This window comes from Leptopilina boulardi, unplaced genomic scaffold (assembly GCF_019393585.1).
Source record: "Leptopilina boulardi isolate dan_hultmark-lab unplaced genomic scaffold, ZJU_Lbou_2.1 LbouV2_126, whole genome shotgun sequence".
NCBI lineage: Eukaryota > Metazoa > Arthropoda > Insecta > Hymenoptera > Figitidae > Leptopilina > Leptopilina boulardi.
This window is the reverse complement of record NW_026137670.1, coordinates 723,236-743,933: the sequence shown is the minus strand read 5'-3', so window position 1 is coordinate 743,933 and position 20,698 is coordinate 723,236. Positions and strand designations below refer to the sequence as shown.

Genomic DNA, 20,698 nt, shown 5'->3' with positions numbered 1-20,698 from the left:
TGTTTTGTGACAATAAACAATATTCATAACATACAATTTTTATGTTATTTTATTCCTTCCAAGGATCGAATTTTTCTCAACTTTTTAGAAAAAATTTTAGCAATGTGAAAATTCCAACAAATGCAATTTTATTAAAATGACAATTAATTTGCAAACTAAAAACAATTCCAATAATGAAAATAAAATAGAAATTTTCAAAGTAGGTCAATTGAAATAAAAACTCTAAATCAATATTCAATTAAAAAATATAATACAATTACGAAATCGTTTTTTGACTTTCGATGAAATATGAGCTGAAGGGGGAAAAAAAAGAATCAAATCGAAAGTATATCATAAACGAATGAAAAGTGAAAAAAAAAAAAAATAAAGAGGGAAAGGAGAAAGGATGACATGTTTGGATGTGGGTTGATCTCTCAATTGAAAAAATGATAATCCAAGAAACAAACTCCTCATACCGTGTCCTCCTTGGACTTTCGACTTCCACAAAACCTGTTTCGAAGGAACCATGTGCCAGCACCAAATATAAGAAGAAGTATACAGACAGCGGCAACAGGTATGAAGGTCATTGCAATAAATTGCGATTGTGGTGCTTCACTTGGAGCAACTTTAGTACTCAATGTATGACCTTCAATTTCATTATTGACCTCGTCAGCTTCCGCAGGAAATACAGTACTCGTTCGTTGTTCTTCATTTTCATCTAATTTTGCCCCTTGTGGTTGTAATTTCGTTGTTCTTGGCTTGGTGACAGTTTGTGGGAATTCAATCGACGATGGTTGTAATGTTGGAAGTTGAGAGATTGAAGGTCGAGGATAACCCGATAAATTGGGTAATTTTAAAATTGGCGGTCTCATACGTCCACCTGATCCCGGTTGAAATGGCGATCTAAAAATGTAAATTATTATTATTTTTTAAAATCCGTTATTTAAGATTATCGTAAACATATTATTTATTGCGTAAGAAAGAAAAGATTCTTCAAATTAGAAACTACCAGACTCTGACATCAATAAATGAGGGAGTGAAAGAGAAAGTGGTTTAGGTCACATTTCACTTTTTTTCCCTCCCACCACCCTGAAGTAAACGATCACCTCTACCGATTTTAATTAATTTCGAGAGGGAAAGAAAGTTTCGTGCCAAAATTATTATATATATATAAGATATGATTCCTTTTCGTGTGCGTAAAATTGTAAAAAAAAAAGACAACTTGAAAAACAGGAACACTTTCGCAAAACTTTCTATGAAATATTTTTGAAATTTTTTAAATTTTCAAATTGAAAAATAAATTTTTTTATTGATAAAAGATTTATTATCATTTGAAAATATATTTTATCGGAAAAATATATATTTACCTCGTGTGACCTGCATTCGATTCTGTCTCGTTTTTTTGTATCAAAGCGTAGGCTTCTGACTTTAAAGCTACTTTTCCATCAGAAACGGTCACGTAGAAGAATAGCTCTTGTCCTCCCTGGAAACAGTTAATAAAGATAAGTCTAAACCGGATTTACTGATTCAATTGCTGGGTAATATAAAAATGACAATAAAATCAATACTATTTTTGAAATAAACGGTTTTAATTTAAGAAAAAAAGCTGCAAAATATTTTCAAGCGTTTTAAAATAAATTCTCATTAAATTCAAAGAAAGAATTTCAATATATCTCCTTGAAAGAAGATACGAATCATGATTATTTAAAAAATTATTTCAAGATCTGTAGTAAAAAAAAAAAAAATTCAGTTTTATTGTGCAATCGAATCTTTAAGTTTTAAAATTGATTCGAACATGGTTTGAGTCATGCGTTAGAGAAATAGAAGAAGAAGAAGAAGAAGAATTTCAGGTCGATTTTAAAGCCAGTTTTTGCGTCTGAGTCTGTGTGTAAAAGGTTTTTCTTTATTAAGTATAAAAGGTACGCTAGCCGCATACAATGACTCATCCTACTTACTCTTCCTTGAAGCGTCTCATTTACAACGACGATTCCAGTCATGTTGTTGATTGAAAAAGGTAGCGGCTCTTGAGAATCGGCGTCTTTCTTTTCCAAGCTAAATGTTAAATCATCATCCTCAGAATCTTCAGCTCTTACTTTAATAACTTGATGTCCAATTTGATCTGTGTCCCATAGTCGAATATTTCGATCGAACCACATTACCGGAGGAGTATTGTCAGCACTGTTGCTGAATTGTCCATCTGCAAAGGAAAAAAAATTATTTCAAATTATTAACATCCAAGAAATAAAAATTATTATTAATATTTATAATTTTTTGAAATTATTTTCAATTTTTAGAATAAAATTCAATTTATTTGATTAAAATTAATTTTTTAGAAAAAAAAAAGATTTTTTTTTGCTCAAAGCAAGAGTTCTAATTAATTCAACGTAATTAGAGAGAGGTAAGCAAAGAATCCGTTGGAAGAAATGTAGCTCGTTGAGAGATCGGCCTTGATATGCACGTTCCTGAATTTCGAGTTCAGATCAAGTAGAGTGTGAATCTCAAGACCTTTTGACTATAATAATCGAACGTTTTGCGCGATTTCAAACGCCGCCAATGTGTCTGAAGGCTAATATGTCTGGTTTGTGTATATGTTAATTTTCTTCATATTGCAACTGAAGATGAAACAAAGACATAAAAGTTCTCTTGAAATATTTATTTATTGTTATTATATTAAATGACCCTGAAGTTTTTAAAAAAAATAATGTTTTTCTCTCTTCAAATCGTTAATAAACATTATAAGAAACAATTATATATATATATATATATATATATATTGTTTGTCTCAGTTGAAATTGAAGCTATATTTAAAATTACAATTAGTTTTTTTTTTTTATTAATTATTTATTTATAATTAAAAAATGCTTTTTTATACAATTGTGAATCGGTTAAAAAAAAAGAAAATTGTTTTTTCAATAAAAAAATAGTTTTCATTTAACGAATTTTTTTTTTAAAAACATTTTTATTAAAAATTTGAATCATTGCAATTTTGCTAGTTCAATGAAATAACGAAGCTGAAGTACCGCAACGTTTAGGATAAACGATTTTTAAAGAAATAATTTTTTAAAATGTAAAATTCTATAATGTTTTGCCTAAAAAATATTTTTTTTATAATTTGTTGTTAATTAATGAAAACTACAAGAAATATTTTTTAGGCGAAAAATTATAGAATTTTTCATTTTAAAAAATTAATTCTTTAAAAATCGTTTATCATAAACGTTGCGTACTTCAGCTTCGTATCAAATATAAATGTCAAATTTAAAACTCGAGGTGAAGCACACAATATACGCGGAATTTCCTTATCTAAAATGTGAATCGACATTTTATAATAGAATAATTTAAAAATTGCTCAATAATTGAAAGTTTCGATTATTATACCGACATTGTGGAATTTAAAAAAAAAAAAATATGCACTATTCGAGATATTTGGGATATATAAGTGAAAAATTGTTTAGCGCAATATAATAATGATAGTCAGGAAATATATTCGAGGGAAACATAAATCTGAATGTGAAAGTAGTTTTATATTAAGGAGAGTCGATAACATCTAAAATTAAGACATAATCGAAGAGATCTTATTCTCTCTGAACTTGTTTATAGGAATTTTTGACCCTATACATAAGCACGCGGTTTCGTCGACGTAATTACAAACCTTGCGCGAAGTCGTGAAAAATAATCGAACACATTTTGTGCATTTTTTTTTTTTTAAAGAATTGAGTCATTATTTATGAACAAAGATGAGGAAGAAGAATAAGCGTAAGAAAAAAAAAACAACTTTTATATCCACGAATTGTGTGTTAATAGCAGGTAACGATTGTGTCGTAACGGGGAATACCCGAGTCAAATTTTTTTTCCACAAAAAAAATATATGACGCATTTGGATAAAATTGAAATTATTTTTTTTTAAAATTTTTAAAATAAAAAAATAATAGTAATAAAAATAAATAATTAAACAAATTCTATAATTTTAAATTGGGCAATTAGAAGAAATTTAGAAAAAATAAGTTATTATTATTATAATACCCATGTTTGTATATATATATTTTTTTTTGAATAAAAATGAAATTTTTCTTGCGGTGTGAGTTTAGAAAAAAAAATCAGATATTTTTCACGTTATATTTATGATTTCAGTTTTATTACATATGCCAAGGACTCTCGTTACTTTCGCAGAGCCGCAAGAATATTTATATATCTATATATACAAAGTACGCAATCAAGTGTGAATGAGTTTTATGAGAGTGTATGCATTCTCGAAGAACTCCTACACGACATATCTTTACACAAATACAGGTTTAAAGGGTGTAGCCTTTGTCGATATACGAGGGACATAGTAATGAGTTTTCATTTATATATATGTCTGACAGAGAAAGTCTCTGACATTGCTTAAATAATTAGAAATTTTTAAATCCCCATTAATTAAAAATACAATGTTAATAAATTTTTAATTTGGTAGTGAAAAATTATTTAAATATAAAAATACTTTTATAATTTTTACACATTAAAAATTTTTAAAATAATTGAAAATTCACAATTAAAAAATACCATTTATAATTTTAGGCAAAATATTTCTAATATTTCACTGTAAATTGTCAGGTTAAAATTTTACATTTCCACTTTTCTATTGTAAATGATTAAAAAAATAAAATACATATTTCAATCTCGCAAAGAATTAGAAAATTTTTATATTTTAATATTTGCGAGAACGTGCAAGTAAAATGAAATAATCTCCGGGAAATTGCAATTCTTTCTTCATGGGGGATTTTAAATACAGAATTATTGCCATAACTAACAAAATTAAAATTAACAAAAAGCAGGAAGCAAAGATTTGTCACGTTTTCCTTGAAAAAAAAAAAAAAAAAAAAAAAAAACCACAGAATTCATAAATGCATTCATGAGAATGTCTAGTAAGATAACTGTATTCTTAAAGTACGATGACTTCAAAACCGCTATATAATGTTGTATATGCGCGGGTATTGTGTGCACACACGCTATTTGTATAGACATGGCCATGCCAACTATATTAAAGACATGTAATTTTTTTTTTTCACCATATAAATACACAGAAATTACTTATTTATACCAGTGTATGAAAAATTCAAAAATCCACAAACCGCACTTAGACATAATGATTAAAAGTCAAAAGAATAATTGTCAGAAACAAAATTTACTTTTGAAATTAAAAAGCGAAAAATAAGAAAATTATTTCTATGAAGAAGGAATAATTTTTTTTCTACTTTTTTTTTTTTTACATTTGAATAAATAAAACAATAAACATAAATAATAAAACCAATAGAAAATAATAAAAAATAATAATAAATAAAAAAAAATAATAAAAAATTAAATAATAATAAAATAGTAAACAAAAATAATAATTAACGACGGAAAAAAAATTTTCACCTGAAACAGCGATTTCATTAAAACAGTGAAAATTTTCGTTATTCTAGAGAAACATATCGCTGTTCCAGATAAAAATTTTTTTCTTGCAGCTAATAATTTTATAGCAATTATGATTGATAAATAATTGATTATTTGTTCCCTCATTTAAAGGAGGCAATGCGCCTTTAATTACATTATGTAAAATAATAATAATAATAATAATAATAATAATAATAAAATAATCGATTATTAAAAATAATTATATTAGTATTTGTTTATATTATATTTGTTTACTATTTGTTTAATAAAAATTTTTTAAAATTGTATTGGAAAAATGTTTCGATTTTTTTTTGTTCGATATTTTTATTAAAAAATTCCAAGTGAAGAAATATATAAAAGTTTTAAAATAACCCTAATTAAAAAATTAAAAGATGGGCGCTTCTTTTTTCTTTGAAAGATAATTATTATCTATTTTATAATCCCTAATTACTAAAATTTCTTTTTAAAACCTATTTATTAAAATTCCAACGGAAAAATATGTTAAATTATATAGGTGCGTTAAAATTAAAATTTTCCTTTTTTTTTTTTCTCATATTAATATATTTTTATTATACATGCGTTTAGGATATATTTTGACTATATTATTTAAAATATCGTTAAAGTTAATTTAATATAAAAATTTTTTTCTTTAATATTCTTTATAGTTAGAAAAATTAAAAAATTTAAAAAAAAAAATCTAATTCGATTTGTTTATTATAATTTTTATTTATTTTAGATGCGAGCTTCTCTTTTTCCAAGTGATCTCGACATTGATGTTATAGAGCTTGGCGCAGAGAAAGTGGGACGATGAAAGTGCGACCAAACGGAAGACTATTATTAAGTTTACATGAAACCTCCTCTTCCTATCACTCTTTCGTCTTAAGGCTAAATGCAAAATGTAAAATCTATTACTGAAGAAACAATCTCACTGAGAATGGATTTCAATTATAAAATCTCACAAACAAACTTTCAAAACAAAAGATTCTCTTTTGCGTAATAATAAAAAAATAAAAAAAAAATGTTTTTAAAAAATAATTCATTTTTATTGTTAATAAAAATATATTTTATAAAAATTGAAAGGTCATAGTTGAAAATTCTATTTGCTAAACTATAATAACAACAGAATTATTATGAAATTAGCCATTAGAATTATTTATTTGCACAATTACATTTTGCCTGTGTACCTGTGTAAATTAAGTCCAAGGCAGTAATTTTCTTTTGTTAATTAAAATGATTGAGGATGAATAATAATGTAATTTTTATAAATTCCTTCTATATTCTTGTCTTCGGTATTAGAATAGAAAAAAATACAGTCACAACGAAAGGGGGGGAAAGAGAGAAAAAAAAATCCATTAGAGAAACTGCATTTAACGAGAAGATATTTGCAACATCATCTGCAAACAAGACGCCCACTTTATTGTACGCGCATGTGCGATAATGACACAAAAGGTATAGTGTCCCCCCCCTTTTTTTAATAGAATAAAAATTATAAAAAAAAATAAAATAAAATCGTGAGAAAAAAAAAACGCGAGAGTGAATAAAATTAAATCTTTATACACTTTTATAAAAGTTGCTACACTTTTTATTCTGACGCACAATTCTGCAATTTCAAGGAGAATGCACTATAATTTAATATATATAAAACAGAATAAATTTATCATTATTAAGAAAATTTATGCGCAAAGTAATTAAATTAACTTTATTTGGAATTATTGTTAATTATGAGTAATTTTATTAGAACTAAAAAAAAACTATCAATTTTATAATAATTATTTTTATAAATAAATTCTATAATTTATTTATAAATAAAAAAAAACAATTTAAAATAATTTATTGGAGTAAATTTTTTTGTATAAAAATTTTGTCTTCCTTTTGAATGAGTTAATTTGCAGAACATTAGTGATTGAAATTTAGTTGCACGCTAATATTTTTCATCGGTTCGTTGAACCGAAACGATTTGGAAACACAAGCAAGGAAATGCCGAATACCGTTATAGAAACTCCTATCTAATGGAAAATCTTTTATCTTCTCAAGTGTACGACCGTGAAATTTGTATATATATACAAAAAAAAAAGAAAGAAAAATATATATTTAAGAAAATAAATCTTCTCGCGACATTGTTTTTTATTTATCGCGAGACAATATTATTTATTGACTATATATATATATATATAAATGCAATTTTCACCGAAAGGTGAAAGCAAATTAGTTAATTTAATGACAAATTACGTTCTGCCTCAAGGATCAATTTCTTTAAAGAGAGAAAATAAAAAAATCCAAAATAACTTTTTTCTTTTGTTTATAATTTATTTATTAAATGTATAATAATAAAAAAAAGTAAATGTTATACTGTTTTTTTCTCCCTTTTTAAATAAAAAAAAAAAATTTTTTATTTTCTTACGAGGGTATATATACACACACGATTTAAAAAGATGTCACAATTACTTGCAAATATAATTGTAGAGCAAACTACAACACAAAGTATGTCAACCGTCACTAATGGTTAGAAAGTCAGCCGATCTGCGTTTAGTTCTTCGATATTTGCAGTTTACCAAGTCTACAAGTTTTTTTCCGTCTCAAGGACAAGTGCGATGATAAGCCTGTCATATAAGAAAGTTAGTGAAAATTTACAATATAATTTACATAAGAGAAAAAAAAATTATTGCGTGTCTTTGCGCAGGAAAAGTCCATTAAAAAAAACAACTATTCTACAGAAAAGAAGTTATCAAAAAATGGTACTTAAAAATTCCAAGTTTCACGATTGTATCTGTTATTTCAAAAGAAAAACGAAATATTTAGTTCAAAAATTGTTTTTCAAAATTCAATTTTTAAATTTTCCCTACTAAGAATTCTAATATTTTCTATTCTATAAACTTCGATTAAATAGAAATTCGCAATTATATGAATTCGAAAAAATAATGGAAATACCAATGCAATTTCAAGTGTTTCAAAAAAAAAAAAAATTTTAGACAATAAAATTTTCCTACAGGGTCAGAATTTCTCATCACCTAAAATTCAGAAATTTTTTTTTAGTCTCATTTTTTTTCTCAACGGTTTCTTACACAAAATTGTGTGGGGAATTCAAAAAAAAAAATTTAATTTTCTGTAGGACGTCAAGAACACTATTTTTTAATAACATTTTATAAATAAATAATATAAAAATCTATTAAATATGAAATTTTTTCAAAATAAAAATTATATTTAAAAACTACATTTTAAGACTAGAAAAAACCCTTTTTTCTTTTAATTGGTGAACAGGAACTCGAGAAAAGAATTTTTCAAAATAAGACTGCAAAAAATTTCAATTGTTTATAACTTTAACAAAAAATTTTTTTTTGATCTAAAAATTTCAGGGACTTATTTTTACCATGTAAAGGAGTCAAAAGAAATGATTTTTGATTAAAAAAAAAATTTTCTGAATTTTAGGTGATCCGTTTGAGAAATTCTGACCCTACATTGAAACATGAACACTAATTTATAGATGATGAATTATAATAAATTGTCCCGTTATTGTTAAAATAAATAAAATTAAGATTATTGTCTAGAATAAACAAGATTAAAATAAATCGTGTTGCAAAAAAAGTAGGCTATGGTCAAACGAAGCGATTAGTTAATTATAATTTTGCATCGTGAATCAACAATAAGTTATACATACTATAGAATTTTTCCTATTAAAATATAAATAATCAAGATCTTGCACGAATGATATTTCATCCTACACGTTTGTTAAGTAAAAAAAAAAAAAAAAAATATACATATACAGTCAACATATGTGAATATGTTGTACAAATCGACTCCTTGGGCATTGAAATCACTTATGTACACATATAAGCAAAATAAGCTTTCCTTGGGAAGAAAGTATGAAGATTGAAGATTACTTAACGTGTGTACGATAATTTTTGACTGTGTGCATCGTGGGAAGATGTTGCAAGTTAGTGATTTTTTTTGTTGTTGTTATTTTCCAAGTTTATATAGATATATTAACTATAAGTATATTTGATGAGAAGAACTTTATTCCAAGAATGACTAAGCCAAAGGCATGATGTATACCTATACATTAAGCGCACGATTTTATATTTTATATATATATATATATATATATATATTTGAAACTATAAACTGTAAAACTATAGAGGGAATATTTTCTGCACTAAACAGGATCTGAAAGTGAATAATGAACGAGAGCCGATTTCTGTCAGTGGTCGCGAGAAATTTGATAAGCGAAGGGGATAAAGATTAATAAAATAACGTTCTTCTTATATACAGTGAAATTCTACTCTTTTTTCGTAATCAAAGGAACTCGAGTACCTGCCTCAAAAAAAAAAAAAAAAAAATTTATGAAAAACCGCATAAAAGTAATTTATCAAACTTCCAATATTCTTCATTTGTTAAGTAGAAACACGAGTCTCGTTTATATATATTCACTGAAAACCGCAGTTTAATCTATCAGTTTCTAAAATTGATTCTGAAATTGTCTATTTTTTCATTAAGAAACAATTTTAGTGTCTAAAAATTTCAAAACACTGAAAACATAATTTTAAGTCATTTTAAAACATTTTAAACCATTTTAAAACATTTTAAGACACTTTAAGATATTTTAAAACATTTTAAACCATTTAAAAATTTTTTAAGACACTAAGATATTTTAAAACATTTTAAACTATTTAAAATTTTTTTTAAACATTTTAAGACACTTTAAAACATTTTAAAACGTACTAAAATATTCTAAAATATTCTAAGACACTTTTATGTTAAAATGTAAAAATAAGAAGCATCATTTGTAACATTTGGTTTAAGTAAATTTTGTGCCTGAGACAATAAAAATATCTCAAGTTAAGACACTGTTCTAAGTGTATTTGGCATTGTATGTTGCATAATATGTTTAAAACTATCATAAACATTAATTATACCAAAATAGTGTTTTAGATATCTAAAAATATAATTTAAGACACTTTTAACGTAATGAAAAAAGAATTTGATTCACAAACTCGGTTACATAATTATTAATCAAATAAATATTTAATTGCACCAAATAATTTTTATTCGCATTAAATATTTATTTCACAGAAAATTAAAAGGCATTAAAATAAGCTGCAACGGTTATTATTTTAATCCAATTTTGCTTATTTTAATCCATTTTGGTATTAAAATAAGCAAAATTAGATTAAAATAATAAGCGTTGCAGCTTATTTTAATACCTTATAATTTTTTGTATTGAAACCAAATAATTTTTATTGGAATTAAATATTTGAACCAATAATTTCTGTATTTAAAACAAATATACCTCAATAATAATTGTTTAATACAAATAAATATTTATGTGATATTAGCTAAGCAATTATTTGAATTAAAAATTTTTTCTCACTGTGACATTAATTAAAGAAACTAAAAAAGGTTTTCCACCTTTTTTGTGGAACAGTCGAAAACACAAAGTTGTCACTAAAGCATATTAAAAAAAAATTTTTTAGTAACTTATTAACACTAAAACAGTATCTTAAATTAAAACACTAAAACAATTGAAACAATATTTTAAGACACTAAAAAAGAAAAATTTAAAGACATTTCAAAAGAAATACAAGTTGAAAATATAAAAAATGAAAAGATATATATATTTATAATTTATGGAAAATTATTCCAATGGATTCTTTTTTTTCCAAAAAGTGAAATGTGGGTCACTTTCTTGTCATCATTATAATACGATATTTTTTGAAAAGGGGGAAATAGAATATTAAAGTGGACCCTTATTACGAAATAATATTTGTGTATATGTAATTTCTATGATGTCAAAGATCTCATAATATATGTTTTGAAAAAGGTACGCAGGGAATTTATTTCCGGGAATATGTCTCTTTGGTTCGAAACAGAAAATTTAGAAGATGAACGGGGCTCCAAAGCAAAGAATTGAATAAATAAATATATATATATATGTATATATGGAAGAAGACTTTCACTTTGGTAAGGCCAGCAGACTGTTTTTAAATGAGTAGGGAACACTTCACTTTCATGCACACACCACTCCTTCCATTTTGAACTAAACTCTCTGCGGATATCCTGATTCTCATATTGTTCAAAAAAAAAAAAATTTTAACTTTTATACTTTTTTATTTAAAATTCCTTCAATTTTTTTTTTATTCATATACCCACTGTAAACAAATAATAATTTTAGTTAAGGCAAATAAATAATTAACAAAATATATAAAATAAAAAAAAAATAAATAAAGAAAAATTTAATAAATAAAGAAATAATTATAAAAAAAAGTAAAAAAAATAATTTTAAAAAATAGTAAAAAAAATAATTTTAAAAAATAAATAAAGCTGACGAATAAATTTAATAAATGAAAAAAAATATAATAAATTACAAATGTGATAAAAGCAGAGACTATCTTATTTACAGTAATTAACGACATGAAATTAATTACTTTAATTGATTTTTGTGTCATTAGTGCGGAAGAACATACAAAATAATTAATATTATGAGCTTAATGAAATCAACATTCCTAGTTTTTTTTTTTAAAATAAATATCTCTTTACTGTTTACAATTTTAAATTTGCTGATGATTTAATAAAATTTTTTTTTTTTTTTACAAAAGAAGAGAAAAAAATTAACTCGATATAATAAATTTCAAATGGAAAAATAGTAAAATTCTGATTTTGCTGTGCAGTAAAAGTTATCTTGTTCAAGAACATAAATTTTCATATGTATGCGTGTATTTGCATACATGTCTTAATAAATACCTATATACATATAGATAAAATAATATTTTCTAATATAACAGGTGTTCATAATTATTTAAAAATTCAAATATCAATTTTTTTGTTAATCTAAATTTCAAACTAAAGAATTTCTCGACTATTTTTTTAACAAACATATTTTTTTTTTTTTAAATACAATAAATAATTTTAAATCTATTGCGATTAACGTTATCTATATAATAGAAAAATTAATAAATTAAAAAAGATTGAAAGGATTTTCCTTTCTAATTTTAACGATTAAAATAGTCCCATATTTTATCTTCTTTTGCCATTCTAATCTCATGATTTTAATTGCCCTGCAATTTGAAGTAATTAGCATTTTCCATGTTACATTATATGCATCTATATATATTATGAAGAATCTGATATACCAGAAATTGTTGCCTAACTTTTTGAATTCATCTTCAACGTAATTGTAGCAGGTGAGTTATGTAATAATAATTTATGTTTTATAAAAAGATTTATAAATATGTTTTAGCAACTTGATTATAAGGAATTCCCATTTCTCTATATAGCAGATATTTGTATCGCTGAGTAATAAATTATACTCAGCATTTAAAGAATAAATATTCTTTAAACAATAAAATTTTATTTATTTTTTAAATTATATATATTTATATATACGAATGTGAAATTTACAATATTCTTTATAAATAAATTCAGTATTTTACGTAATCAAATTTCAAGTGAGATAAGAGACCTATTGTTAATTAGAATTTTTTTCCAAATGATTTGTAAGATACGTTAGATAAGACTTTTATTTCATTTGAAAATGAAGTATCAAATTGATTCATTATTCTTCACTTAAAACAATGATTTCAAGAATAAAAATTATTTTATTGAAACGTAAAATCTGTATTTTTTCTCGTTTATGACTTATAAAAATTCTTTAAAAAGAAAAAATAAATAAAAAACTGTTACTTATTATATAGGTTTAATACGATAAAAATATATATTCTCTCTCACGCTATGCGATCGTCATGATCGTTATTATTCTTTAAAAGAGATTTTTTTCTCAATTTTTTTTTTCGTAGGTGTAAAAAAAATATAATTTAATCGATCTTCTATACTTCAATATTATATATATAGAGGGGAGTAAATATAATTTAACGGTAGTCTTAGCTTTTATTCTTTGGATTAATGAGACAGTAAACACGTATAAGGCCAGACAAGTTTTTAATGAAGGTATAAAGCCTGTTTTATCTCTCTGTGAGTCTAACTGAATTTACTTTATTCAATTTTTTTCCTCCTCTTATTCTTCTTCTTCACAAAACGCGGTCTTGTTCTTCGTTCATTTAATTTAGAATTAATTTTTTTACATACAGGTAATTATATCAAAAATAGAACAGTTTAGAATTTTTTAAATTTATAATTTCCTCTTTGTAAAAAAAATTATATTCTTAACTGAAGAATAATTATTTTCATAAAAATAAAATAAATGCAATTTTTTTCATTTACAGTTAGATATTTTTTTATTTCTTCTATTTTTTATTTTTTCTTTCTTTCTTATTTTTAAAATATATTTTCTAACTTTAAGAATAGGAACAAAAAAATAAAATTCAGAAAAAAGTTTCAAAAAAAAAATTCATATAAAATTTGCAATTTTATTAAAATTAAGTTTACGAAATATGAAGAGTTGATTTTTACATTTATAACAGTTTCATTATTCTACTACCTCTGCGGAGTAATTGTCGCAATTTCGCATTTAAAATTGCTACTTTTTTATGACGATATTAAAAACTGTTATATTTTTTAAATTCTTTCGAATAATGATAGAGGGCTTTTATATGTTAAATCGTAAAAAAAATGTATAAAAAAAACTCCAAAACAAAATTTACATAAAATTTTTTTTTTGTGGCCAACAAAAGAAAAATCAAACAAAGAATTTGTTTACTATATTTTAAGAATATTTATTCTATTGAGAATAAAATGCAGTTTTTATTATTAAATAAAAACAAATTCGAATTTAGAACAATAATATTTAAAATTAAAATAATGAATAGTACAATTAAAAAATAGAAATTATAAAATAGAAATTAAATAATAAAATAATTATAATAGGATTGAAATCAGGTGAATAAACTCACCGGTACCAATGAGGAGGCACGTCAAGAAAATCCATCTGAAGAACATCGCTCCACATTTGTTGAAAAATGAGCAGCAATATTCACTCCTCCTATTGAGAATATTTTAAAACTTGTCACATTTATCGTAGAAAAAAATATTTTTTTTTTCCGATTTTTCATCCAACTTCGACAATCATTTTAACTCATCACTTTTTTTTGAGGCACTAGATATTCAAAAAAAAGGTATATATTATACCAATTAAAATTTGATGCTAATGAAACTTTTTTTTACACATTCAAATCATGTCTATTATTAATAAAAATTTCCATTCAAACTTTTTTGCAATCGCTTTGTAAATTATACGTCTAAAGAATTAAAATTAAAAAAAAAAACTGACGGAAACACTTTTTTCTTCATTTGCAATTCCAAAGATTCATCTTCAATGTGACGACAAAAATTCCCGATAGTTGTATAATGTTTAGATTTTATAAAAACAATTATTGTTATTTTTCCACTTGACCCACTTATATATTCCAACTTTGAAAAACTTTCACTGAATGCGATTTATCCATTATTTAAACACTGGTTTTTTTTTTAACTCCACTGAATATTATTTTGAAATATTTAAAAAAATATCTAAATTTATGGATAATTTTTCTTTTCTCTCAATTTACATTTGTTTTAACACTTGATTGACATTTTATTGTTGTAATTTTTTGGAATATTAAATCAAGATTGATCTTGAGAGGAAATACGTAATAAAACCGGCTTCGTGATTTCTTTGGATATAATCAACTTGACACGCATCGAGCTCACTGCGAATGAATCGTGTTTAACGTTGTCGAAGAATAACATTTCACCTGTTGCTCATTTATATATAGAGAGTGAGATTTATTTAAAATTATTAATATTTTCAAATGTTTATGAAAATATTCCAATTCACAATGATTTTATTTTAATTTTTGTGAGGAAAATAAATAACATTTATTTATTAATTTAAAACTTTTAAAACAGAGACACAAACGTATGTCACGGTGGTCTGTCATCGACTGCCATTAACTACTTACACACTACTGTCATGGCCGACTACCAGTTGTTGTATTCTTCCACCTGATACTTTCAACCATCACAAGAATATAATTTATATTTTTCCTCTTTTTTATTTCTTTTATCTTAAAAAAAAATTTTTTTTTTTTAGCAAATCATAAGAAATCATTTTATCAAAATAATTAAATAAAATAATAAATAAATTACAAAATTAGAAAGAAATTTTATTATAATAATTTAAAAGCAGTTATGCGTATCTGTTTGCCTACTTTCAGGAGCAAATACGTTATTTATTATACTTGTGTTTTTAAGGTAAAAAAAATTAGTATTTTTAAAATAATAAATTAAATTTAAATAAATCAGTAAATAATAAAAATGACAAAGATGGAAATAATGAATAAATTTAGATAATAATTAATAATTAATAGTTCATTGTACGTATAATAATTAATTATATAATAAATAATTATAATGGTTAATTAATAATAAATAATAATATCAATAATAAATTATTATTAACTAGAAAAATTAAACGCGCGCAAAATTAGATATTCCGTTGTTTATTATAAAGATATTTTAAAGAAACCAATTCCGAAATTTGAAAACACAATTATACAACTTTGACAAAAATGAGAATAGTAATTTTCAATATTTGACACAAATTTGACAGTTAAAAAGTTAAAAAAAAATTAAACAGCATGTCTCTATTATTTTTTTTCTTGTAAAACAACACTTATTACCTTCAAAAAAACCTACCAATTGAACGTAAATTGCAATAGAATAAGAATAATCAATTTTTTTCGATTTTTTTAGGTAGAATGTTTTCCTGCAAAATGAAAAAATTCCTTACAAATTTAAAAAAAATTAATCAGCATGGCTCTATTATTTTTTTACCTTAAAACAACACGTAATACCTTCAAAAAAAATACCAATTGAACCTAAATTGCAGTAGACTAAGAATAATCAATTTTATTCCATTTTTTTGAATAGAATGTTTTCCTGGAAAATGAAAAAATTCCTTACAAATTTAAAAAAAATTAATCAGCATGGCTCTATTATTTTTTTACCTTCAAAGAACCTTCAAAGAACCTTCAAAAAAACCTACCAATTGAACCTAAATTGCAGTAGACTAAGAATAATCAATTTTATTCCATTTTTTTGAATAGAATGTTTTCCTGCAAAATGAAAAAATTCCTTACAAATTTAAAAAAAATTAATCAGCATGGCTCTATTATTTTTTTACCTTAAAACAACACGTAATACCTTCAAAAAAAATACCAATTGAACCTAAATTGCAGTAGACTAAGAATAATCAATTTTATTCCATTTTTTTGAATAGAATGTTTTCCTGGAAAATGAAAAAATTCCTTACAAATTTAAAAAAAATTAATCAGCATGGCTCTATTATTTTTTTACCTTCAAAGAACCTTCAAAGAACCTTCAAAAAAACCTACCAATTGAACCTAAATTGCAGTAGACTAAGAATAATCAATTTTATTCCATTTTTTTGAATAGAATGTTTTCCTGCAAAATGAAAAAATTCCTTACAAATTTAAAAAAAATTAATCAGCATGGCTCTATTATTTTTTTACCTTAAAACAACACGTAATACCTTCAAAAAAAATACCAATTGAACCTAAATTGCAGTAGACTAAGAATAATCAATTTTATTCCATTTTTTTGAATAGAATGTTTTCCTGGAAAATGAAAAAATTCCTTACAAATTTAAAAAAAATTAATCAGCATGGCTCTATTATTTTTTTACCTTCAAAGAACCTTCAAAGAACCTTCAAAAAAACCTACCAATTGAACCTAAATTGCAGGAGAGTAAGAATAATCAATTTTATTCCATTTTTTTGATAGAATGTTTTCCTGGAAAATGAAAAAATCCCGTTCAAAGTCAAATAAAATTAATCAGCATGTCTCTATTATTTTTTTACCTTCAAAGAACCTTCAAAGAACCTTCAAAAAAACCTACCAATTGAACCTAAATTGCAGGAGACTAAGAATAATCAATTTTATTCCATTTTTTTGATAGAATGTTTTCCTGGAAAATGAAAAAATCCCGTTCAAAGTCAAATAAAATTAATCAGCATGTCTCTATTATTTTTTTACCTTCAAAGAACCATCAAAGAACCTTCAAAAAAACCTACCAATTGAACCTAAATTGCAGTAGACTAAGAATAATCAATTTTATTCCATTTTTTTAAATAGAATGTTTTCCTGGAAAATGAAAAAATTCCTTACAAATTTAAAAAAAATTAATCAGCATGGCTCTATTATTTTTTTACCTTAAAACAACACGTAATACCTTCAAAAAAAATACCAATTGAACCTAAATTGCAGTAGACTAAGAATAATCAATTTTATTCCATTTTTTTGAATAGAATGTTTTCCTGGAAAATGAAAAAATTCCTTACAAATTTAAAAAAAATTAATCAGCATGGCTCTATTATTTTTTTACCTTCAAAGAACCTTCAAAGAACCTTCAAAAAAACCTACCAATTGAACCTAAATTGCAGGAGACTAAGAATAATCAATTTTATTCCATTTTTTTGATAGAATGTTTTCCTGGAAAATGAAAAAATCCCGTTCAAAGTCAAATAAAATTAATCAGCATGTCTCTATTATTTTTTTACCTTCAAAGAACCTTCAAAGAACCTTCAAAAAAACCTACCAATTGAACCTAAATTGCAGGAGACTAAGAATAATCAATTTTATTCCATTTTTTTGATAGAATGTTTTCCTGGAAAATGAAAAAATCCCGTTCAAAGTCAAATAAAATTAATCAGCATGTCTCTATTATTTTTTTACCTTCAAAGAACCTTCAAAGAACCTTCAAAAAAACCTACCAATTGAACCTAAATTGCAGGAGACTAAGAATAATCAATTTTATTCCATTTTTTTGATAGAATGTTTTCCTGGAAAATGAAAAAATTCCTTACAAATTCAAAAAAAATTAATCAGCATGTCTCTATTATTTTCAAACCTTTTGTACCTTTAAAATACCTTCAAAAAAACCTACCAATTGAACCTAAATTGCAATAGACTAAGAATAATCAATTTTATTCCATTTTTTTGAATAGAATGTTTTCCTGGAAAATGAAAAAATTCCTTACAAATTTAAAAAAAATTAATCAGCATGGCTCTATTATTTTTTTACCTTCAAAGAACCTTCAAAGAACCTTCAAAAAAACCTACCAATTGAACCTAAATTGCAGTAGACTAAGAATAATCAATTTTATTCCATTTTTTTGAATAGAATGTTTTCCTGGAAAATGAAAAAATTCCTTACAAATTTAAAAAAAATTAATCAGCATGGCTCTATTATTTTTTTACCTTCAAAGAACCTTCAAAGAACCTTCAAAAAAACCTACCAATTGAACCTAAATTGCAGTAGACTAAGAATAATCAATTTTATTCCATTTTTTTGAATAGAATGTTTTCCTGGAAAATGAAAAAATTCCTTACAAATTTAAAAAAAATTAATCAGCATGGCTCTATTATTTTTTTACCTTCAAAGAACCTTCAAAGAACCTTCAAAAAAACCTACCAATTGAACCTAAATTGCAGGAGACTAAGAATAATCAATTTTATTCCATTTTTTTGATAGAATGTTTTCCTGGAAAATGAAAAAATCCCGTTCAAAGTCAAATAAAATTAATCAGCATGTCTCTATTATTTTTTTACCTTCAAAGAACCATCAAAGAACCTTCAAAAAAACCTACCAATTGAACCTAAATTGCAGTAGACTAAGAATAATCAATTTTATTCCATTTCTTTAAATAGAATGTTTTCCTGGAAAATGAAAAAATTCCTTACAAATTTAAAAAAAATTAATCAGCATGGCTCTATTATTTTTTTACCTTAAAACAACACGTAATACCTTCAAAAAAAATACCAATTGAACCTAAATTGCAGTAGACTAAGAATAATCAATTTTATTCCATTTTTTTGAATAGAATGTTTTCCTGGAAAATGAAAAAATTCCTTACAAATTTAAAAAAAATTAATCAGCATGGCTCTATTATTTTTTTACCTTCAAAGAACCTTCAAAGAACCTTCAAAAAAACCTACCAATTGAACCTAAATTGCAGGAGACTAAGAATAATCAATTTTATTCCATTTTTTTGATAGAATGTTTTCCTGGAAAATGAAAAAATCCCGTTCAAAGTCAAATAAAATTAATCAGCATGTCTCTATTATTTTTTTACCTTCAAAGAACCTTCAAAGAACCTTCAAAAAAACCTACCAATTGAACCTAAATTGCAGGAGACTAAGAATAATCAATTTTATTCCATTTTTTTGATAGAATGTTTTCCTGGAAAATGAAAAAATTCCTTACAAATTCAAAAAAAATTAATCAGCATGTCTCTATTATTTTCAAACCTTTTGTACCTTTAAAATACCTTCAAAAAAACCTACCAATTGAACCTAAATTGCAATAGACTAAGAATAATCAATTTTATTCCATTTTTTTGAATAGAATGTTTTCCTGGAAAATGAAAAAATTCCTTACAAATTTAAAAAAAATTAATCAGCATGGCTCTATTATTTTTTTACCTTCAAAGAACCTTCAAAGAACCTTCAAAAAAACCTACCAATTGAACCTAAATTGCAGTAGACTAAGAATAATCAATTTTATTCCATTTTTTTGAATAGAATGTTTTCCTGGAAAATGAAAAAATTCCTTACAAATTTAAAAAAAATTAATCAGCATGGCTCTATTATTTTTTTACCTTCAAAGAACCTTCAAAGAACCTTCAAAAAAACCTACCAATTGAACCTAAATTGCAGTAGACTAAGAATAATCAATTTTATTCCATTTTTTTGAATAGAATGTTTTCCTGGAAAATGAAAAATTCCAAAAAATTCAAATAAAATTAATCAGCATGTCTCTATTATTTTTTTACCTTCAAAGAACCTTCAAAGAACCTTCAAAAAAACCTACCAATTGAACCTAAATTGCAGTAGACTAAGAATAATCAATTTTATTCCATTTTTTTAAATAGAATGTTTTCCTGGAAAATGAAAAAATTCCTTACAAATTCAAAAAAAATTAATCAGCATGTCTCTATTATTTTCAAACCTTTTGTACCTTTAAAATACCTTCAAAAAAACCTACCAATTGAACCTAAATTGCAATAGACTAAGAATAATCAATTTTATTCCATTTTTTTGAATAGAATGTTTTCCTGGAAAATGAAAAAATTCCTTACAAATTTAAAAAAAATTAATCAGCATGGCTCTATTATTTTTTTACCTTCAAAGAACCTTCAAAGAACCTTCAAAAAAACCTACCAATTGAACCTAAATTGCAGGAGAGTAAGAATAATCAATTTTATTCCATTTTTTTAAATAGAATGTTTTCCTGGAAAATGAAAAAATTCCTTACAAATTTAAAAAAAATTAATCAGCATGGCTCTATTATTTTTTTACC

At 24.4% G+C, this 20,698-nt stretch overlaps 1 protein-coding gene across 2 annotated transcripts in view; it reads right to left on the bottom strand.

Moving 5' to 3' along the window:
- LOC127291153 (tyrosine kinase receptor Cad96Ca) overlaps positions 1–20,698 on the bottom strand; it is an 85,345-nt gene that overhangs the window by 4,607 nt on the left and 60,040 nt on the right. Inside the window, exons 1-4 of one of the 2 annotated variants that reach the window (XM_051320082.1) lie at positions 14,232–15,260; positions 1,935–2,176; positions 1,347–1,462; positions 456–882 (exon numbers count right to left, since the gene is read on the bottom strand). In XM_051320082.1, coding sequence (XP_051176039.1) covers positions 456–882; positions 1,347–1,462; positions 1,935–2,176; positions 14,232–14,277 — 831 coding nt within the window. In that variant the 5' untranslated portion in view covers positions 14,278–15,260. Of the gene's footprint in view, positions 1–455; positions 883–1,346; positions 1,463–1,934; positions 2,177–14,231; positions 15,261–20,698 lie in introns of those variants that run through there. The other variant, XM_051320084.1, reaches the window with a different exon arrangement.